The sequence below is a fragment of the Rhinoderma darwinii genome, chromosome 2, assembly GCF_050947455.1.
Source record: "Rhinoderma darwinii isolate aRhiDar2 chromosome 2, aRhiDar2.hap1, whole genome shotgun sequence".
NCBI lineage: Eukaryota > Metazoa > Chordata > Amphibia > Anura > Rhinodermatidae > Rhinoderma > Rhinoderma darwinii.
Window position 1 is genome coordinate 190,785,541 of NC_134688.1, and position 24,427 is coordinate 190,809,967.

At 41.3% G+C, this 24,427-nt stretch overlaps 1 protein-coding gene across 1 annotated transcript in view; it reads left to right on the plus strand.

Annotated features, from left to right (window-relative positions):
• CYBB (cytochrome b-245 beta chain) overlaps positions 1-22,738 on the plus strand; it is a 47,818-nt gene extending 25,080 nt beyond the window's left edge. Inside the window, exons 5-13 of the mRNA XM_075850336.1 lie at positions 888-1,033; positions 9,773-9,963; positions 12,053-12,179; positions 15,728-15,820; positions 16,120-16,373; positions 17,922-18,084; positions 19,510-19,656; positions 21,698-21,822; positions 22,031-22,738. Of these exons, the coding sequence (XP_075706451.1) occupies positions 888-1,033; positions 9,773-9,963; positions 12,053-12,179; positions 15,728-15,820; positions 16,120-16,373; positions 17,922-18,084; positions 19,510-19,656; positions 21,698-21,822; positions 22,031-22,157 (1,373 nt within the window). The 3' untranslated portion in view covers positions 22,158-22,738. The remainder of the gene's footprint in view (positions 1-887; positions 1,034-9,772; positions 9,964-12,052; positions 12,180-15,727; positions 15,821-16,119; positions 16,374-17,921; positions 18,085-19,509; positions 19,657-21,697; positions 21,823-22,030) is intronic.
• Positions 22,739-24,427: the final 1,689 nt, after the last annotated feature.

Consider the following 24,427-nt stretch of genomic DNA (forward strand, 5'->3'; position numbering starts at 1 on the left):
TTTTTATTACATTTTTTGAGAACTAAGTTGACCATTAAATAACACTATATTGTAATAGTTCAGAATTTTACGGACGCAGCGATACCAATTTTGTTTACTTTTTTTATTTTTTACATTACTTTAGGGGGTAAATGGGAAAAGGTTTTTCTTTTAACTTTTAATATACCGTATATATATTTTTTTCACTAATAAAAACTTTTTTTCACTTTTTATTACACACTTTATTAGCCCCCCTAGGGGACTTGGACCAGCAATCATTAGATAGAAACGTATTGCAGTATATTGCCATTTTTACAGTATATTGCAGTATATTGTCATTTTTACAGGCTTCTGTTAAGCCCTGCCACAGGCATGGCTTAACAGAGGCAGAGTGAAGGCAGGCCTGGGGGCCTTCATTAGGCCCCTGGGCTGCCATGACAACCGTCGTAACCCCCTGATCTCACTGCGGAGGGGGGCGATGGGCTGTCGGAGGGGGGCGCCCCCTATTTTCAACGCCTCAAATGCTGCGGTCGAGACCGCAGCATTTGAGGGGTTAAACAGCCAGGAACAGCGCGATCGCTGCTCCTGGCTATTAGTCCGGGTGTCTGCTGTAAAATTTAGCCGACACCTGCAGTTTCCAGGTACGCTCGAAACATCACCCTCCGTACCTGGACATAATAGCATGTCTGGGTGCGCGAAGGGGTTAAACACGAACTGACAGATTTCCTGCTGATCGCAGGGGGACACTTTGTGATCACCTTATTGTTGAGGGACCCTTCTAACAAGTAGGGATTGTCCAAAGTGAAGAACACTTTTAACGGTAGGAAAAGTTGTAGAAGGGAATTTCCACTACAATGAAGTGCAGTCTTCTCTGTTCATTTTTATTGTTTTGTAATGTTTTGCTACAGCTATTCACACCGTGGCACATTTATTTAATGTGGAAAGGCTGGTAGATGCTCGAGTTGAAGCAAATGGTACCATACAAGCTGCTCTCACTGATATTGGAGACAGAGAAGGTGAAGAATATCTCAACTTTGTTCGTTCACGTGTGCCAGTAAGTAACCTTTTTTTCCTTTATTTTTTTCAACAAATTAAAAAGTATAAACTAAATCATATTCTCTTTTTTTAATTTATTTTTATTTTCTGATTGTACATTTTTTGTTCTGTTTTATGTACATGACTATAGGAGCAACCATCTTGCCTGAGCTTCTGCTCTGTGCTCTGAACCTTAGTTCAAGAGATTTGCTTTACAGCAGCCACATGGACATACAGTGAAGGAAATAAGTATTTGGTCCCTTGCTGATTTTGTAAGTTTGCCCACTGTCAAAGACATGAACAGTCTAGAATTTTTAGGCTAGGTTAATTTTACCAGTGAGAGATAGATTATATATATAAAAAAAACAAAACAGAAAATCACATTGTCAAAATTATATATATTTATTTGCATTGTGCACAGAGAAATAAGTATTTGATCCCTTTGGCAAACAAGACTTAATACTTGGTGGCAAAACCCTTGTTGGCAAGCACAGTAGTCAGACGTTTTTTGTAGTTGATGATGAGGTTTGCACACATGTTAGATGGAATTTTGGCCCACTCCTCTTTGCAGATCATCTGTAAATCATTAAGATTTTGAGGCTGTCGCTTGGCAACTGGGATCTTCAGCTCCCTCCATAAGTTTTCGATGGGATTAAGGTCTGGAGACTGGCTAGGCCACTCCATGACCTTAATGTGCTTCTTTTTGAGCCACTCCTTTGTTGCCTTGGCTGTATGTTTCGGGTCATTGTCGTGCTGGAAGACCCAGCCATGAGCCATTTTTAATGTCCTGGTTGAGGGAAGGAGGTTGGCACTCAGGATTTGACGATACATGGCTCCATCCATTCTCCCATTGATGCGGTGAAGTAGTCCTGTGCCCTTAGCAGAGAAACACCCCCAAAACATAATGTTTCCACCTCCATGCTTGACAGTGGGGACGGTGTTCTTTGGGTCATAGGCAGCATTTCTATTCCTCCAAACATGGCGAGTTGAGTTAATGCCAAAGAGCTCAATTTTAGTCTCATCTGACCACAGCACCTTCTCCCAATCACTCTCAGAATCATCCAGATATTCATTTGCAAACTTCAGACGGGCCTGTACATGTGCCTTCTTGAGCAGGGGGACCTTGCGGGCACTGCAGGATTTTAATCCATTACGGCATAATGTGTTACCAATGGTTTTCTTGGTGACTGTGGTCCCAGCTGCCTTTAGATCATTAACAAGTTCCACCCGTGTAGTTTTCGGCTGAGCTCTCACCTTCCTCAGGATCAAGGATACCCCACGAGGTGAGGTGCATGGAGCCCCAGATCGATGTCGATTGACAGTCATTTTGTATGTCTTCCATTTTCTTACTATTGCACCAACAGTTGTCTCCTTCTCACCCAGCGTCTTACTTATGGTTTTGTAGCACATTCCAGTCTTGTGCAGGTCTATGATCTTGTCCCTGACATCCTTAGAAAGCTCTTTGGTCTTGCCCATGTTGTAGAGGTTAGAGTCAGACTGATTAATTGAGTCTGTGGACAGGAGTCTTTTATACAGGTGACCATGTAAGACAGCTGTCTTTAATGAAGGCACCAAGTTGATTTGGAGCGTGTAACTGGTCTGGAGGAGGCTGAACTCTTAATGGTTGGTAGGGGATCAAATACTTATTTCTCTGTGCACAATGCAAATAAATATATATAATTTTGACTATGTGATTTTCAGTTTTTTTTTTTAAATATATAATCTATCTCTCACTGGTAAAATTAACCTAGCCTAAAAATTCTAGACTGTTCATGTCTTTGACAGTGGGCAAACTTACAAAATCAGCAAGGGATCAAATACTTATTTCCTTCACTGTAATTCAGAAAATAACCTATTGACTTCTGTAGCAGTGTTGTGAGCATGCTCCTTTACATGTACAGAGGTCACCGTGCAGGGAGAGGAGGGAGGTGACCGCTGAAATTGTCAGCCTGTTGTGAGGCTCTTTTCCCAGTGTCAAAATTGCAATATTTTGAAACAAAAACATTTTCAAAATATATTTAACTTAAAAAATCAATTGAAACAATAGGTAATTTTTGAGACAATACATTCCCTATGAAGACAGGACTCAATACATACAGATGCTGCAGATATTGTTGTAATCTGATGTCTATTATTTATAGTTGTACTAATGGTGGTGGCTTTTTGGCCTACGTTTAGCATATTCGTTGGGAAAAGCTCAAAACATATATGTTAAACCTAGCCTATGAATGATGCTTACCAGTGGTAACCATCACTCATAGACTATTATGGCTTAAGCTACAGTTAAACGGATGTCATAATAGCCTGTGGGTAAAGGATGCCACAGTTAGGCATCCATCACAGGTATTCATCATACATACATTATTATGGCATCCGTTTAACGTATATGTCATGAAAATTTGTTGAACAGTATAGTCTGCCGTGCTACTATTCAAATATACACTGCTTTATTAACTCACGTTTTTAGTATTAAAGGATTTGTCCTATGATGGACATTTATCACCTATCCACAGATAGATTTGAGTCCTGCTTCTCCCACCCATATAGAGTTTGTCAGCTTTTCCTGTATGAGTTTATATCCGGGGAGAACTGTCAATCACTTTTGGTGAGTGGGAAGAAGCAGTACTCACAGGCTTGCTCTAAAATCTCTCTCACACTTGTGTATTTTGGTCAGTATTTTGCCTCAATATTTGTAAGCCAAAACTAAGGCCCCATGCACACGACCGTAAAAAACTTCCGCAAAAACGGAGCCATTCACTTTCATTGAACACTGACACCTTTCCGTAGCACTACGGAAAGGTGTCAGTGCCGTGGAAATTTTCCGGGAATTATGGAACATGTCCGTTCTTTCGCATTTTGCGGCCCGTGCTCCCATACTTTGTATGGGAGCACGGCCCGAAAATGCGGCTGTCAGTCAGCGGCCGTCCGTGCCCGCAATCGCGGGCCGTGATTGCGGGCACGGTCGTGTGCATGGGGCCTAAGAGTGGGTCCAAAACACAGAAGAGGTGCAATATCTCTATTATACTTTTCCTCTGTGTAGGTTCCATTATTGGTTATGGGTTACGAATACTGGTGCAACATACTAACCTAAATACTGCCTTGTGAAAGAGACCTATGAGTCCTGACAGAATTTAAACTATTACATATTATTTACAAACTATTATTTAGTGTATTACATCAAAATACTGAATCATATCATAGAAAGTTTTAGCCACACGCAATGCCCTTTTCCTGTCACAACCTCTACTTTCTCCCATATTTCATTTATGTGTTTTTTATTTCCTGTGGTTTTGACATGCGTTCCTCCTATACTTGTGCTTTAGACCCCCTTTCCAAGACGTCCCAGAATTTCTTCCAAAATGGTGCTAAACCAAGTTAAAGAGAGTCTGTCACCAAGTTTATGCTGCCCTGTCTGTGCGCAGCATAAAGTAGTGACGGAGACCCTGATTCCAGTGCTGGGTCACTTACTTTGCTATGATCAGTAGTCTTTGAAAAAATTCACTTTATCTTCAGCTGCCAATCAGTGGTGGGTGGGGCTAGTGGGAGATGGGTGTGGCTAGCCACAGTTGATGAATATTGTGGACCAGGGGCGTAACTAGGAAATACTGGGCCCCATAGCAAACTTTTTACTGGAGCCCCCCCTCCCCTGGGTGCCACACAACCCCCCCTTGTAGATAGTGCCTTTTTTACAGCCCCCCTGTAGATAACGCAATACAGCCCCCCTGTAGATAACGCAATACAGCCCCCCTGTAGATAACGCAATACAGCCCCCTGTAGATCACGCCATACAGCCCCCTCTGTTGATGGCGCCATACATCCCCCTGTAGATAACGCCATACATCCCCCTGTAGATAACGCTATACAGCCCCCCTGTAGGTAATGCCATATAGCCCCCCTGTAGGTAATGCCATACAGCCCCCCTGTAGGTAACGCCATACAGCCCCCTGTAGGTAACGCCAAACAGCCCCCCCTGTAGAGAACGCCATACAGCCCCCATGTAGAGAACGCCATACAGCCCCCCCTGTAGAGAACGCCATACAGCCCCCCTGTAGGTAACGCTATACAGCCCCCTGTAGATAACGCCATACAGCCCCCCTGTAGGTAACGCTATACAGCCCTCCCTTTAGGTAACACCATACAGCCCCTCCTTTAGGTAACGCCATACAGCCCCCCCTGTAGGTAACGCCATACAGCCCCCCTGTAGGTAACGCCATACAGCACCCCCTGTAGGTAACGCTATACAGCCCCCCTGTAGGTAACGCTATACAGCCCCCCCTGTAGGTAACGCTATACAGCCCCCCTGTAGGTAACGCTATACAGCCCACCCTGTAGGTAATGCCATGCAGCCCCAACACCCAAAAAAATCCGACCTATAGTGTGTCCTACAAAAGACATGTATCCCCTACCCACAGGATAGGGGATACATGTGTGATCGCTGGCAGCGATAGGGAGAACGGGGGACCAAATAAACCAATTAAAACTTGGCAACATAAATGGGAAAACAGTGAAGTGAAACTAGGGGAAAACCGGTATCATTTTAATAATTACAAATATTAAGGGCCACCAAAAGACCAGGGTTTTATTGTGCCAGATATACTATATTAGCATCTTATTTTCTATTTACTGTTTTTCAGTAATATTTGCTTAAAGAAACACTCAGGTTTTTTTTCTATCAATAGATACATATCCCACAATATATATACTCAGCGAGTATTAATTTAAGTTATTCCTTTCTATCTGAATTCATCTCTTTAATAATAATAATAATAATAATAATCTTTTTTTATATAGCGCCAACATATTACGCAGCAATTTACAATTTAGAGGGAACATGAAACAAACAATCTCAGACATTACATAGTGACAAAGTTAATTTACAATTCAGACAGGAGGAGTGAGGACCCTGCTCGCGAGAGCTTACATTCTATGAGGAAATAAGGGAGACACAAAGTGTAACAGTGTTTGTTCTGTACAATAGTCCAGCCATTTTTTATACACATGGGGTGGTACACATAAAGCTGCATGAGCCGGTCACCAGCCAGAGAAGGAGTGTGAGGGAATCTTATTCTGATGACTAATCTAAAAGGGGGGCCATAGAAAGGAGTCCGATTAGGGAATGTTATGGGCCTGTCTAAATAAATGTGTTTTCAGGCCACGTTTAAAACTGTGGATATTGGGATTTAATCTGATTGTCTGGGGTAGCGCATTCCAGAGGACGGGTGCAGCACGAGAAAAATCTTGGAGACGGGAGTGGGAGGTTCGGATTATGGAGGATTTTAATGTAAGGTCGTTAGCAGAACGTAGAGCCCGAGTAGGGTGGTAGACAGAGATGAGGGAGGAGATGTAAGGAGGTGCAGCACTGTGGAGAGCTTTGTGGGTGAGAATAATAAGTTTGAATTTTATTCTGAAGGGGATGGGCAACCAGTGCAGTGACAGGCAAAGATTAGAGGCGTTGGTGTAGCGGTTGGTCATAAATATGAGCCTGGCTGCTGCATTAAGGATAGATTGGAGAGGGGAGACTTTAGTGAGGGGAAGACCGACTAGTAATGAGTTACAGTAGTCAAGACGAGAGTGAATCAGAGCAACAATGAGAGTCTTGGCTGTTTCCTCCGTAAGAAAAGAGCGGATTCTGGAGATGTTTTTGAGGTGAAAATGAGAGGAGCGTGAAAGTGATTGAATGTGAGGAGTAAAGGAAAGATCTGAGTCAAAAATAACTCTGAGACAGCGGGCGCGCTGCTTAGGAGTTATGATAGTGCCACACACAGAGATGGAGACATCAGGTTTAGGGAGGTTAGTAGATGGTGGGAACACAAGGAGCTCAGTTTTAGAAAGATTCCGTTTCAGATAGAGAGAGGACATGATGTTAGAGACAGTGGACAGACAATCACTGGTCTTTTGTATTAGAGCAGGGGTGATGTCATGGGAAGAGGCATATAATTTGGTGTCATCAGCGTAGAGATGGTACTGGAAGCCAAATCTGCTGATGGTTTGTCCAATAGGGATGGTGTAGAGAGAAAAGAGGAGCGGACCTAGGACTGATCCCTGAGGAACCCCGATAGCAAGGGGAAGAGGAGAAGTAGAACCAGCAAATGACACACTGAACGAGCGGGCAGAGAGATAGGAGGAAAACCAAGAGAGAGCAGCGTCCTTGAGGCCAATAGCGTGGAGCATGTTAAGTAGGAGTTTGTGGTCTACAGTGTCAAATGCTGCAGAGAGATCCAGAAGAATCAGGAGAGAGTATTTACCATCCGATTTAGCCGTCAAGAGATCATTTGAGACTTTAGTAAGGGCAGTTTCTGTGGAGTGTAGAGTGCGGAAACCAGATTGTAAGGGGTCTAGAATGGAGTTAGCAGAGAGATAGCGGATAAGGCGAGAGCAGACCAAGCGTTCCAGGAGTTTGGAGATGAAGGGCAGATTAGAGACTGGTTGGTAGTTAGCAGCGCTGGATGGGTCAAGAGTTGTTTTTTTTAGTAATGTGTTTATAATGGCATGTTTAAAAAAGGAGGGAAAGATACCAGAGGAAAGAGAGGTTAAATATTTTAGTCAGGTGACTAGTGACAGCTGGGGAGAGGGACTGGAGGAGGTGTGAGGGAATAGGATCACTAGGGCAGGTAGTAGGACGAGAAGAAGAGAGGAGTCTAGAGACTTCTTCCATTATTAGGTCAAATGCTGAAAGTGAAGAAGAGGGAGTGCGGGAGGGAAGGGGATCGATGTTACTAGTAGACTGGGAGATAATATCATGCCGGATGTTGTCAATTTTAACTTTAAAATAAGTGGCCAGGTCTTCAGCACTGAGATCTGTGATTGGCGTCTGCACTTTAGGACTAAGGAGGGAGTGAAAACTATCAAAGAGGCGTTTTGGATTATTAGATAGTGTGGAGATGAGAGAAGTGAAATAGACTTGTTTGGCGCGGTGAAGGGGAGAGTTGTAAGTCTTGAGCATAAATGTGTAATGGAGGAAGTCTGCAGCCAAATGGGATTTTCTCCACAGTCGTTAGGGACATCTCAAGCATCGCTGAAGAAAGCAGGATTGAGGCGTGTGCCAGGGTTGTCGTCATCTTTGTCGGGTGGTTCGGAGTGTAGGGGGGGGGGGCTGCTTCATCCAATGCATTTTTGAGAGTGTTACTGTAAAGTTTGGCAGCCAGATTGGGATAGGAAAAGGAAGAGATAGGGGACAATGAGGACTGTAGACTGTCTATGAGTTGCTGAGTGTTAATGGCATGTAGATTTCTGTATGTCTGATACGTAGGCATGACCTGAGGAGGCAGGGAATATTTGATAGTAAAGGAGAAGAGGTTGTGGTCAGAGAGCGGGAGGGGAGAGTTAATAGTCAGAAACTGAGCAGAGACGGAAGAAGACCAGGTCAAGTGAATGCACGTCTTCATGTGTTGGAGAGTTAGTAAGTTGTGACAGACTTAGGGACGAGGTTAAAGATAGAAACTGGGAGGCAGATGGGGAGATTGGGTTATCAATGGGGATGTTGAAGTCACCCATGATAATAGTGGGTGTTTCAGAGGATAGAAATTGTGGAAGCGAGGCAGAAAATGATCCAGGAATTGGCGGGGTGAGCCAGGGGGGTGGTAGACAACTGCCACTCGGAGGGAAAAAGGGTGAAAGAGTCTGAGGGTGTGGACTTCAAAAGAGGGAAATGTGAGTGAGGGGACCGGGGGAATGACCTGAAAAGTGCAGTGTGGGGAAAGAAGTATACCTACTCCTCCACCCTGCCTGTTCTCAGGTCTGGGGGCATGAGAGAACTGGAGACCACCATAAGATAGAGCAGCAGGGGAAGCAGTGTCAGACAGGTGTAGCCATGTTTCTGTAATTGCCAGAAGGTTGAGAGATTTAGAAAGGAATAAGTCATGAATAAAGGTGACTTTAGTTAGATCATGTGACCTCACTCTGACCTGATAAAATCTACAGCAGTTAATGTAATTGACTTCCTGATTTATGGACTGTACCAAACAGGTTCTCCACAGAGGGGATACAGAAACTTATGTCACTACTGATGAGCAGACACATAACTGTCACACAGTTATAAGTCAGGAGGCTGAGCTGCGACCTCCTTAATCATACCTGTATGATAATTATGTGTCTGCTCATCAGTAGTTAGTGAGATAAGTTTCAGTATCCCCTCTGTGGAGAACCTGTTTGGTACAGTCCATAAATCAGGAAGTGAAGAGGCTGACTCTCAATTACATTAACTGTTGTAGATTTTATCTGGTCAGAGTGAGGTCACATGACCCAACTAAAGAGAATTCAGATAGAAAGGAATAACTAAATAAGGAACTAAGCAACTAATCAAACAGTCTTGATTAAAAATCTCCTATTTTGTGTTGACAGCTCCTATACAAACCTTTGTCGCCATGGTTCCAGACTACAAACAAACTCTGAGTTATTTGATCATGTAGTCCTACTCTTTTCCACCTGCCCCTATATATTCAGTGGCTTCCTCTGACTCATAAATGGCAAGTCGGTCTAGTTGTGAAGGCATTGGAGAGGATGCATCACTGTATAACTAAGAAGATTTACAGTACCTGCATCCTCTATGATAGCCTTTGTACACACATAGTCTATAAATAATTCATAGAGAACACATTGTACATTTTATATACATTTAGTCCCCTAGAAACATTAAGCAAATCACATTACTTTCAAAAATGTTGTGAATGCGACAGATGTGTCAGTGAAGTTTTCATAGTAGTTACCCTGCTTGATAAATGTTATACATTAATCTTTGTTTCATGTTGTTTTTTAACAGAATCCAGTAGGAGGAATTAATGTGGCGTTCACATTTCTGGCTGGACTAACTGGAGTAGTGATTACTCTGGCGTTAATCTTAATAATAACTTCATCCACAAAAACTATTCGCAGATCATACTTTGAGGTCTTTTGGTACATTCATCATCTTTTTGTCATCTTCTTCATTGGACTTGTCATCCATGGAGCAGGGTCTGTATTACATCCACTGTATACTATTCTATTTAACTCAGATTGTGGAACATTAATATCATACAATTATAATCGCTCAATCTTGTGATGTAGTTCTGGATTCAATTCTGAACTTGAACCACAATTTTATTTGGACTTTTGTTGTATTATACTTATAATTTGAAGGAAGCAGATGAAGGAATAAAATAGAGATAGATATATAGATAGATAGATAGATTGATAGATAGATAGATAGATAGATAGATAGATAGATAGATAGATAGATAGATAGATAGATAGATAGATAGATAGATAGATAGATAGATAGATAGATAGATAGATAGATAGATTGGGTAGATAGAGACTGAGGATATGAGGCATTTCAGGGTGTTTGGCAGAGGTTTATTTTTCCTCTCCACACTGAAATAAACATGCACGCTCAGCCAATTCAAGCATGCATGTTCTAAGGGAGTGGCCGTCTTTAACATTATAAGGTTAGGAACACACTAGGAGTAAACACTGCAGATTTTCTGCAACAGATTTTATTGCGGAAAATCTGCAGCGTATTACAAGTAAGAAAAAAGTTATACATACCCAGAGTTCCCTGCTTCTTCCCCAATCCGGCCTCCAGGGATGTTGTTTCATCCCATGTGACTGCTGCAGCTAATCACAGGCTGCAGCAGTCACATGGCCTGCAGCGTCATTCCAGGAGGCCAGACTACGCACAGAAGAGGGGGAGGGGGTAAGTATGAACGTTTTTTGTTTTTTTTCCAGTGATGCTTTCCGCAGTGGAAATTCCACCCGAAAAAACGTACCACGACATGGTGCGGTTTTTCGGACAGGGTTCCCTGCAGTGTTCAGGGCGGATACACTGTGCAGCTTGATGCATCGTATCCGCCCTGAACACGCTGTGTGTGTTCCTACCCTAATAAAGCTGCATTAGGGGGGATTCACACGAGCGTGTATTCGGTCCGTGCGGGCCGCGTGGTTTTCACGCGGCACGCATGGACCAATACAAGTCTATGGGGCAGTACAGACAGTCCGTGCTTTTTGCGCAGCGTTTGTCTGCTGCGCAAAATGCGCGACAGGTTCAATAACTCTGCGTATTTCGCGCATCACGCACCCATTGAAGTCAATGGGTGCGTGAAAATCACGCACACCACACGGAAGCACTTCCGGGGGACGAGCGTGATTCGCGCAACAGCAGTGAAAAGGATGAATGAAAACCGAAAAGCACCACGTGCTTTTCTGTTTCCGAACATCCAAACGGAGTGTCTTTGCGATGAGCGAAGCCGGACAAGCGTACCGAACTTCACCGGGTTCGGCCAAACTCGTTTTGGCCGATCCCGGCAAAAAAATTATCGGTACGTGACGTCAGGAGATAGTCACTGTCCATGGTGCTGAAAGAGTTAAACTGTTTCAGCACCATGGACAGTGACTTGCGATCCCAAAATACATTAACCTGTAAAAAAAACCGAAGTTCTAACTTACCGATTACTCCTGTCTCCTTCCTGCAGTCCGACCTCCCGGGATGACACTTCAGTTCAAGTGACAGCTCCAGCCAATCACAGGCCAAGCACAGGCTGCAGCCAATCACAGGCTGCAGCGGTCACTTGGACTGCTGCGTCATCCAGGGAGGTGGGGCCCGATGTCAAGAGAGGCGCGTCACCAAGGACGCGTCACCAAGGACGCGTCACCAAGGCAACGGCCGGGAAGTTCTCGGTAAGTAGGAACTTTATCTTTTTTTTTTACAGGTTTTTCGCTGTTGTGTTCGGCATTCACTGTCGAGGGTGCTGAAAGATTTAGCTCTTTCAGCACCTTGGACAGTGACGGGCGTTGACAAGCCTCATCTCTATGATGCCGGCTGCGCGAAAATCACGCAGCCGCGCATCAGACACGCATGACACACGCAGCTGTCAAATGGTTTTTGCGCTCGCAAAACGCTGCGTTGTTTGCGCGCGCAAAAACGCAACGTTCGTGTGAATCTCCCCTTACAGTCATAGACATTATTTATAGTTTGCTATTCTAACTTATGAACCCTTTTTTGGCACAGCAAGTTTGATTTATGTTTTTTTAATAATTGAAATATTTTTATTTATTTATGTCTTAGGCGCATAGTGCGAGGTCAGTCTCCTCAAAGTCTAAAGGATAATATCCCAGAAGTCTGTATACATAATTTTACACAATGGGGTCCGAAGCCGTGTCTAATTCCAGAATTTGAAGGAAATGAACCAATGGTATACTAAGTTTTTATAGGGCGCATCTACATATAACAAACACAGATACAAATTTTCCACCTGTTATTTTCGGCACTAAAAAGGATGGGGGAGAATTACTTAGACTCAGGTGTTTCTTATGCCAGTCTAAAGCCATAATACCTTGGTGTAAGATGCACCAAATTTATAAAGATGAGCACGTCTCTTAATAAATTTGGCGCACTTTTGGCTGTCCATGGCAGCAATTGAAATATATCATGCTATGAGCATGTATAAATTTGCGCCATAATATATGAACATTTTTGGTGTAATTATGTTAGTTAAATCTAACGGGCGCCCCTTACTTTAACCTCACCAATTTTTTCTCGCCCCTTTTGAAAAGTGTCAAGAGAAGCACAAGACAGAAAAAATTGCTAATTATTGCCCAAATGTTGGCGTGTGCCATAATTTGAGACTTTTCATTGCCAGAATTGTGGCGGAAATTGGAAAATAGATTTCCTCCAATGTGTTTTTTTAGTGTTTATCTAGTACACAACGTATTGAAAAGCTAGATTTCTGTACGGAGGTAGCATTGTGGGGCATAAAAGATGCATATCCAAACCACTTGAATACACTTAGATATACTTTATTTTAGGAGCTGATCTGTAAATGAGAACACCATTTAAAGAGGCTGTCACCAGTTTAATATTTCCCTATCTCCTACCTAATCTAATAAACGCTTTGATATTGTTTTTTTACAAAAACGTTTATTATTGACAAAGTTCCGATCATCGTGCCAGGACTGCTGCTGAAGAGGATAATCGTCCGGCATGGCTGGATGCGATATCTGGTCATTCTCCCATAGCTCCATTGAAGGAACTGCGGGAGGAAGTCCCGTCACAGCGTGATCTCGCAAGATCACGCTGTGCTGTAAATAAAGCTGGACATGAATGAAGAGAAGCGTATGGCGCTGATTGGGCAGCGTCATACACTTTTCTTTACAACGCCCACTTGGTTAAACGAACAAAAAATGCCCAGTTGGGCATTTAAAAAAACATTGCATAAATCTAAAAATTATCAGAACTTTGTCAATAATAAACGTTTTTTTTTTAAAAAAAAACACTAGTTATCAGCATCAAAGCCTTTATTCGATTAGGTAGGAGATAGAGAAGTATTACACTGGTGACAGAGCCTCTTTAAATCATTATTCCATAATATATAGTGTTCTAAATATTATATATTATCTATATCTATTTATCTTTTTACATATCTGTCCGTCCGTACATCCGTCTGACCGACCAACCAACCAACCAACCAACCAACCAACCAACCAACCGACCGACCAACCAATCAACCAGTAGCATATATAGAAGAGAGTAGGTCTCATAGCAAAGATCAAAATGGGCCCCCCATTATGAATCCGTGATTTTGTCTCCCAGGACTAAAGGGCCTTATGCTTTTTCCCCTTTACTCCCTTTCCATGACCCTTTGGTCAATTCCTCACCCCCCCTTGTTTGCTAAAACAATACAGATCATCTGGAGAAGGACGTCCTGCACAGGTTCTCAATATCCAATAGCAAAGGAGAGGGGACCAAGCAGGGCTGGGCCCACTGTCTCCTCCAACCTGTGCACTCTGCAAAGGGAATAGTTAAAACAACATTCTAATAAGATCAACATGCCCAACAGTGGCCATACCTGTCTGCAGGGTATACCATTTTTAACTGTATAATTTCCAGAAAATACTGCTTAGATGTAACAGTGTCTGGGCCCCTCTCTCCAAGGGCCCCATAGCAGCTAAATGGTCAGCCGCCATGGTATGTTCACCCTTGTATCTATCAATCTATCTATCGATCTGCCTATCTACCTATATAATCTCTCATCCATCTGTCTAAATATTTCCTTTTATATACAGTACACTGTATACCTGTAAAATCTTTGTTATATGTTGTTCTATACCGATATTATTGTTGATATTACTAGTCCCAATTTACACTACCTTTCACTTCAATAATCATGATTGCTGCTACAGGGAGGCAAACAGTGGTGAATATCTAAAATAAAGGTCTCGGCTATATTGAAAGAGCAGAGCCTTGCTAAGTTCTCCAAAGGGTCTCTGTTGCAAGAAAAGGCAACAGCATTAGAGAACATTAATTCGGAAGGGAAAGGATTATTTTTAGTCTTATGATATAAATGACAGCTAACATTGATTATGCTTTTGATGTTATTTCGAGTATGTAAAATAAGAGATTGCAGCACTCCAACAGCTTTAATAAAGTGTAGGGTATACATGGGTGAATAAACTACACTGCAATCATTCAAGCTGTTGGAGTGCTGCAATCTCTTTATATATATATATATATATATATATATATATATATATATATATTTGTGTGTATATATATATATTATATATATATGTTTGTGTGTGTATATATATATGTATATATATATATATATATATATATATACATATATATACTCTGAATGGCTACTTTATTGTTGATGCCCATCTAGTAGCGCGTTGGACCTCCTTTGGTGGCCCTTGGTACCAAAGCAGTTTGTTGTGGTACAGATTCCTCTAGGTGTTGAAATTGTTCTGCAGGAATATAGGACCATGCGGACAGGATAGCTTCTCACAATTTCCCCTGTCCTTCTGCCATAGGGTAAAGAGCTTCCATGAAGGGATGGTCTTGGTCGGCCACAATGGTTAGATAAGACCTACTGTTTAAATGTCTGTCCACGGGTATCTGAGGACCCAGGGTGCGCCAAGAATACATTCCCCAAACCATTACTCCACCTCCACCAGTCTGAACTGTTGACACCTGACAGGAAGGGTACATCGATTCATGCTGCTTGCGCCAAATTCTGAGCCTCATGTCAGCATGGTGCAACAGAAATCTGGATTTATCTGACCAGGTGCTGCTATTCTACTGCTTAGTGATCTAATTTTTGCGCTATTTTGCTTGCTGCAGTCTTGCGTTTCTGTTTTCCTCAGACATCAATGGCACTTGAACTTATCATCTGCTGTTATAGCCCATCCATGCTAAGGAACGACGAGTTGTACATTCGCTCACGTTAGTTGAAGCACCAACATTTATTCGGCTGCAATTTGCTTGGCTATGCGTCAGAACAATTCTTAACATCCTTCTCTGACCCCTTTCGTTGACTAGTTGTTTCCGTCCACAGGATCCCCTTTTGCTAGACCGTTTTCCTCGATCACACCATGCTCTGTATACTCTTGACACTGTTGCACGAGAAAACACCACAAGGTTGTCAGTTTTTGAAATACTGGCCCTGGCTAGTCTTGCACCGATGACAATGCCTCATTTCAAGTTGCTCAGATCGCTCAATTTTCCTATTCTAATGTGAGTTTACACTGAAACTGATCCACAGAAAACTTGCGCACTTGATTTTATGCTGCACCCCAAGATGACATGTCTAATTTCTATAAGGGAAGCACCAATCATGAAAAGGAATGTATCACTAATAAAGTGGCCATTTAGTGTATATACACATGTTTGACGTGTTTAGGTATTTTAACATTACAGTGATGCATTTTTACATAACAAAATATTTTCTTTCTTAAATAGACCTGGAAATGGGTTGTAGCACCTATGGCCCTATATGTCATTGAAAGGCTCATCCGATTTTGGAGATCCCAGCAAAAAGTTGTTATCACAAAGGTAGTTCTATTTATATATGTGTCTGTCTATGTAGCAGAATGACACCTGCACCAGCAATGTGCTGTCTGTTTCCTATCTATCTATCTATCTATCTATCTATCTATCTATCTATCTATCTATCTATCTATCTATCTATCTATCTATCTATCTATCTATCTATCCATCCATCCATCCATCCATCCATCCATCCATCCATCCATCCATCCATCTATCATTAGCTGTGCCTCAATAATTGACACCACATCCTAGGGTTTAAATAATGAAAAACTAACTTATGACCTTATTTCTTCTACCTTCAGGTTGTTACACATCCTTTTAAAACATACGAGCTGCAAATGAAGATGAAAGGTTTCAAAATGGAAGTTGGACAATATATCTTTGTCCAATGTCCTGCAGTATCTAGACTAGAATGGCATCCATTCACCTTGACTTCTGCCCCAGAGGAAGACTTCTTCAGCATTCATATTCGTATAGTTGGGGACTGGACAGAGGATTTGTTCAAAGCTTGTGGTTGTGACAAGACCGAATTTCAGGATGCATGGAAACTACCTAAGTAATTATTGTACAAACAGCCTGGTATCTTCAGATGCATTATTTATTTATGTTGCACTATACATTGAATATTCACTGAGCATTTCATGACCAAAAAAAAAGTCGACCTATAAGTGCCTTAAAGTGAATGTACACCTCTGATCCCCATGTAGATTTTGTTGATTTAAAAAGGCCTACAATTATGTTCTTATTAATTTCATAACATATCTTTAACCAAGTCCATCAGCATGACACGGCTCATACCATGTACTACAACACAGCACTAATGACCTCTAAGTGCTACGTCGTATATAAGTTGTGCAGCAAAAAAGGTGAGGGAATGGCGGCGCTCCTCCGAGACTATATATAAGGTGGAAGAGTGTAGATTGCCGGCTGCCACCCACTGCGGTCCCTCGGTGCTAAATCCTTAGTACCTGGGACAAGATATATATAGAGGAAGGCCAGAAAAAGATGCAGTCTAATCACGGGCATTGGTGCCAGGCTCAAGAGGATAAGGAACGGAGTCAGGTAAGTATGATCAAGGAGATCTTTAATTCAGAGGACGACGCGTTTCCGGACCAAACTAGTCCCTTCGTCAGGTCAGACTTCGTGATTAGACTGCATCTTTTTCTGGCCTTCCTCTATATACGTCGTATATAAGGCCTTGACAATGCTTGGTGTCAGGGCCTTTTATGAGGTGCGCTGGAATGCCGAGGGGACCTGGAAGGGGAGAAGAGGAGCTGAGAGGTGAGTGTATTTTTTTTGTTATTTTATGGCGGGGGGGGGGGGGGTGGATGGCTCGGTCGTTGCAACACAATTTTGCCTCTTGATAAATGTGTCGCATTTTACTTCAACTTTTCTTTTTGTTAAGACTGGCGTATGAAATGCCAGTCTTAAAAAGCCCCCATTAACTTTCACACCGGTACTTCACTTTTTCTAGTGTTAAGTAGAGATGTAATTTTCTTTCAAATTCGTGTCATGTTTGAAACTTTTTTAAAAAGTTGCATTTCATAAATATGTTTTTATTTTGGCCAAGCATTAAGCCACACCAACTTTTCACCTCACTGTTAGTAACTGACGTGCATAGTGCAAAAGGCTCTAAAGCGTTTTGTTCTTAAAAAAGTTACACCTCAGATTATACCAAATATTTAAGCATTAAATGAGCCAAAAAAAGGCGCAAATACACTGATAAATGTGGGCCATAGTCTCTGCAGAGAGTAGGGGAGAACAAACTATTAAAGGCATTCTCTCAATACAATCCCTTCTCCAAGGACTGCCACCATGGTGATCAGCTTCAGATACCCCCAACCGGCCATACATTTTCCCTACAGCGGAGAACCCACCATGATGTCTATACCCACTAGTAAGTCATATAGAAAGCGGTTGTATTTATGAAAATCCAGCACAGTCAATCCTCATTGTCCTGTGAATGGACAGCTGGGGGTTTACTTGCAAAACTCAGAAACCTACATTTGAATGTAAGCGCACAATGTAACTAGTGACTTGATTATCGTGATCAGATATGTAATCTGAAGTATTAACAGGTTCTATTGTGCTATATTTCCTTAAGAATTTCAGTAGATGGTCCTTTTGGAACGGCAAGTGAGGATGTTTTTAGCTATGAAGTGGCTATGCTGGTTGGAGCAGGCATTGGAGTCACTCCATTTGCTTCTGTCCTGAAATCTGTCTGGTACAAGTATTGCAATAACGCATCAACCTTGAGGCTAAAAAAGGTTTGTATCTTTAATCCACCTGTAGAATTCTGAAAAAATACTTTTTACATTTTTTTGCATATTTTGTCACAAATAGAATCTGAGAAAACACACTATACAGTTTTACATAATTATTTCATTTATTGATGGAAAAAGTTATCCAATACTAAATGGCCTTGTGTGAAAAAGTCACCACATTTTTATTGACGCATTCAGTCTTAAAGGAGTAGTCCGCCGAAAAGAAAAACAATTTGTTATTATTCTTTTCTGAATTGAAGAAACTTTGTAATATACTTTTTTTTTACAAACCTGCATGGATCGCAGGTTTTTAGTCCGAGCTGCTTGGACCCGGTAGTTTGGAGCTGCCTCATCCACATCATCGACCCATAGAGAGAAGGGGGAGCTCCTTCCCCCCGGAGCCTGTGTAGGTGCATCACCACAATAACGGCAGCTCCAAACTTCCAGGTCCAAAAGACTGATCCGTGCAGGTTTGGAAAAGAAAGTATACTACAACGTATCTTCATTTGAGAAAAGAAAAATATTAAATCATTTTTATTTTCATTGGACAACCCCTTTAAATACTCTTAGCTCTCTAAGGCCCCTGGATATACCATATAAGTCTGTTATGGGACTACCCCTGTAAGAAAGCTCTTCATTATTGTAATAATAGAAAGGTCTTCATTATTGTTGTTGAAGTTGCCTTCAAATACAGAAATATCTGTTGCCACCATGTATTACACTTTATGGCTTCTCTTGATTCAATTCTAAAAATGCAAATAAAGCATGTGTATCCATTATTAACCTAATATTATAGAATCTAAATTTGACTTCACAACCTATTCCATTATCTATCATTCTTCATCAGAAATGTTTCTGCTAAAAGCACTGTCTGTCTTTCAACTCTATTCACCTCCATGTCTGTGCCATGAATGACACTAGCAGGAATGTTGGGGACATCTATTTAGAACATCTGAAAATGTTCCCTTTTGTGCTATGACTGGTCTTTAATGACAGTATTATGAGTCAGAACTGTATATTGTATGACGGCAATTCGCTACTCCTTCCTGTCCATTAGTGGACTTGTATTAATATTTAGTGGCATAGCAAAATACACTAATACGTGCTGCATGTGACAGCCCCTGAGTTACTGTTATTACCCGAAAGCACAGGAACTGTTTTGTTCAATAATTTATGCCTGTGTAAATATAAGCAGAAACAATGCATAATATAACATAACAATGCAGAATTGATAGAAATTGTGTTCATAATAGAACAAAACTGTAATTTTTATGTAGCATTGCAGTGCAAAATCCTTTCATTAGCAATTAAGTTATACATATTTTATCATGCAGTTTTGCCTTTTGTCTAGCTTTTGCCTATTTGAACCTGTTTGTATGTTAATATAGAGAAATATTTATATTTTGTTGATTTCTCTCCATGTTTCAGATCTATTTCTACTGGTTGTGTCGTGAAACACAAGCATTTGAGTGGTTTGCAGATATGCTACAATCATTGGAGAATGAAATGCAAACTCGAAACAATGTAGATTTCCTCAGCTACAACATCTATCTCACTGGTTGGGATGAAACTCAGGTAATGAATTGATTTCCTCCTATATTGTCATTTAAAAGTAAATATATGTCCCCAGGAGGAACTACATTATACTGTATAGTGCACCCAAGGAACTTATACACCTATTCATTTTAAATTTGAATGGAGAAACTGAACCCCATTATTGGGTTCATGTTTAATATTAACTGTTTAACCTCTTGAGGACTGGGCCAACTTTGGCCTTGAGGACATGAACAATTTTTTAATTTTGCCTGTTTATAAAAAAATAATTAATAAATGATATGTACCCCAAAATGGTAGTATTAAAAATACAACTCGTCCTTCAGAAAACAAGCCCTCATACAGCTACATCGACTGAGAAAATCAAAAAGTTTTTGAAATGCGACAATTAAAAAACTAATTATGTTGCTTGGTACTTAAGGCCCAAAATAGGCCCGTCTTTAAGGGGTTAAATACTCTACTGGGAAATTCTGAGTTGCTAGACAGGGTTCCTCTGTTTAGGACCTTCATGTATTAGCCAGAAAAAAAGGCCATCCACAAAAATCTCTGGAGGACCCAGCATGTCCAATTTCAATAAGAACTGTGTAATGTTTAATTTTGCCTACAATGGCGCTACAGGGAAATTGAATACATATTGACATATTGCTGCCGACTGCTGGAGGTCCTAGCAGTGGGACACCCTGTGTCAGCTCATCCTCGATACGACCTTTCTAACAAAACCGAATTGCCCAAGGCAGGCAAACCCTTTTAAGGTCCCTAATGATGAATTAGGGCATGACCAGACGTGGCGGAATTGCTCTGGAATTCCGCTGCGGACAGTCCGCTGTGGAAATCCACGGCGTACACGTTTCTCTATTGCTTTCCGCAGCTTTTTAGTGAGGTTCGTTTACACGTTGCGGAAAACTCTGCTGTGGACCATAGGCTGCGGTGAAGAATTTGGTGTCCGCAGCATACACTGGTTGTTGCGGACGTGTAGCGGACTTGTTGCGGACTCATTGCGGAATTTCTCCATTGACTTCAATGGAGAGTGAAAATTCTGCAATGAGGTCCGCAGATGTAATGTGTGTTGCGTAGCGTATTTGTTTTACGAAAATGACATTTCTTCATTCTGGCTGGACCTATGTATTTCTAGGTCTACAGCCAGACTGAAGCCCCATTCACACTATCGTAAAAACGCCCGTAATCACGGGCCGTTATTACGGCACGGGCAGGCCCATAAAAGTCAATGGGTCTCCCGTAATTACGGGTGACTACGTGTGTGCACCCGTAATTACGGGAGCATTGCTAGGTGACGTCAGGAGATAGTCACTGTCCAGGGTGCTGAAAGAGTTAAGCGATCGGCAGTAACTGTTTCAGCACCCTGGACAGTGACTTCCGATCACAATATACATCAACCTGTAAAAAAAATAGAAGTTCCTACTTACCGAGAACTCCCTGCTTCTTCCTCCAGTCCAGCCTCCCAGGATGACGTCACATGGACTGCCGCGTCATCCAGGGAGGTCGGGCTGGATGTTGAAAGAGGGACGCGTCACCAAGACAACGGCCGGGTAACTATGAATTTCTTTTACTTTTACTAGGGAAAGGGCTGTCCCTTCTCTCTATCCTGCACTGATAGAGAGAAGGGAAGTACTTTCACCTCAATACGCAACGGCTAGTCCGCATCAATTTAATGCCCATTTTAGGCAGAGCCGCAACAGAATCTGCAACGCAGATTCTATGCGGCATTGATGCGGAAAGTGGCGGAAGAAATACGCCACGTCTGGTCATGCCGTAAAAGGATGCTTGTTCCAACCCTGTGTATATATTTGGGTATGTTTGAATATTATAGCATTCTAAAATTGTAGTTGTCATATTTCAGAAATCTGAATGACAGATCGGTACCAATATGCAATCTCTTTTATTGTCATTATCGACTATGAATGACTAGTCGTTCCTCACCCGACCAACTAAAAGCACTAATGTACAGTATGGTTAGATCAGTAGATTTTCTTTACTTTCGGTATTTATTTTAACCTCTGCCGTGTATAATTTGCCATCACTTTTTTGTAATGTGTTTTACCAGGCCACAGCTTTCTCTTTACACCATGACCAAGAGAAGGACGTGATCACTGGCCTAAAACAGAAGACTTTGTATGGAAGACCAAACTGGGAAAATGAATTTAAAACTATCGGAAGTGCACATGCAAGGTATGTCTTGGGTTTATACCAGCTGTGTCCAATTGCAAGGGGCAAGAAGTTCTACTTATAACATGTTTATATATAACATTAAAAAACAATATGTTAAATAACTGTCATAAAGCTATACAGTGGGTATTATTTACCGTATGATTGAGATTCAGAAATTGCTTTGTTATAGTCAAACACGTTTTCATGTATTTTCTTTTGTCCTTTTAAGCTCAAGAGTTGGTGTTTTCCTGTGTGGGCCAGAAAGCCTTGCAGAGACCCTCGGCAAACTGTCCATCGCCAACTCCAGTGTGGATCCTAGAGGGGTGCACTTTATTTTCAACAAAGAAAACTTTTAGTTCTGCAAAAGTGTTCAGTGCTATACATTACACCTATTTGGATTTAAAGGAAAATCCATTAAAAATTAAAAATGTATTCTTTGATTTCATAACCTTACTTTTTAAAAAACGGTATCTGTTGTCCTCTTTTGCTTTAAGGTTTTTTTCTTCCTCAAGACCTGTTAGCCAGCTCTCCCCTACCTGCAGCTATGTAGGAATGATTTTGTCAGACTTCCCCCATCCCATGACTAATAAATGATGGACTCTACAGGGTCCAATAAACTCTATATGTATACTGGTTTCCACATAATTCATACTTGTAGGAAGATTTTGAATAGTTGAATACCTTTAGTGTATTTATTGTAGAGTACGTTGGAGCATATGCTTGTATAAAATCATGAAAATCAATGTAAAATAGTTCATGTTATTATTACTTTGCTTCTTATGATAAGAATCTGCTTGTTAGCCAAGGCTATTTCTTTCACCAGGTTTCTGAAAATGTAAAATTGATGTCAATAAGATGAAAGTTATTGTTCTGCAATAAATGTGTTTACGGTTTAAGGTTCATAGCTTTAGAAATATAAAACACTGATATTTCTATGTCTCAGATTTCACTTTCTATGATAACCATTGATTGTGGAAATCTAGAAAAGTATTTGTTTTAAAAATAAAGACTATTTGAAAACGTCTCTCTTTTTTTTGCCTTTTATTGCATTTTAGACATGTCAATTATGTTTTTGAGTTCAAAGAGGCACTGAAATGAAACACTGAAACATCGGTTATGTACGAAGCATGAACAGTTTTTGTCAGCAGTTGTACCAATCCTGTTAAATTGTGGCAATGTGCAAGCTGTTCTATTTTACTATACTTTTCACATTGTGATAACTCACTTAGATAAATAATATTGTAGGTTTACCTATAATGTCATGGAAATCCAAGATAACAAATCCAGTACATCATGATATCCAATGTTATCACAAATGGTAAACTTAAAATCTGAAGCAGAACGCCTCCAAATATCTGGCCATTGATTTCAATAGGAAAAACGGCGTTCTGTTCCAACGGGCCGTTTTTTTAACGTAATAAATGCCGCGAAAAACGTGAGTTGCTAAAAAAAAAGTCTGAAAATCGGGAGCTGTTTTCCCTTGAAAACAGCTCCGTATTTTCAGACGTTTTTTGCTAAGCATGTGAATGTACCCTTAAGGTACTTTTACACTGTCCAAGTTTGGCCAGTGCAACGAGTGCCGACCAACGAGACATCAATGAGCGATCGTTACTCAAATTGCTCTTCCCCATACATTTGTATCATGTCGGCAGCGCATCTCCCCATTTACACAGGAAGATGTGCTGCCGACAACGATAATATTTGACACATTTAAAACTGTATGATCAGTTGATGAACGAGCGTTTGCTCATTTATCTGCTGATCGCTGCCCTGTTTACACTGGTCAATTATCGGGAGCGAGCGTACTATGAACGCTCTTTTGCCCGATAATTGACAAGTGTAAAAGGGCCTTTAGAGTGGAAGGAGCTTTATCTGCAGGGCACAGATGAATAAGCAGTTGGCATAATTAGACGTTTTTATCTACCTGCAGTCCCGACTCTAGAAAGCAAGGTGCAAAAATATCCCCAACAGGATCAGACAGGCCCACCAGAGGATCAGATGCTCTTCTGGTGGGCCTAGGGTCTGAAATGATAATGTGGCTCTCCAGTAGCAGGGGGTCTTATTGCAAAAATAACCTATTAATCCAAATTACTGATATGGCTTTTGTGCACTGATAACCGTAGTATACAAGAAAATTAAAGAAAGACGTGCACTTGTTCTGTGTAGATGAACAGTAGGCCCTTAGAATCTTTTCCTCTGATATGCCCGACTTATCTGAAGTTTACAAGTAGGTTTCTTGCAAGTATATAAGGGAAAGGATAAGGGAATTTCACTTTTAGGCTGGGCATACTTAGAAGTGTTTGGCTATAATTTTTATTTTTAAGTCTATGTTGACTCGACATTTGGTGTGTCCGTTTAGCTGTAGACCCAAGGGATGCCAAAACAGAGTCCTTTTGGCACACGCTGGGCAGGTAAACATCGTAATCCCCTTTTTTAACTGTATAGGTAAGCACAGCCACTCAGAAAAACGTTTATTGCACGGTATACATTTTCTTCCATGGGGGCCTAAAGATAATGTATTTCGCTGTATAGTATATGTCAGAGATTTCCCTAACACTGTGTGAATAGAGCCTAACAGACTACAGTAAGTAATGTGCATATGTACTGTGATTATCCACCATGTGGA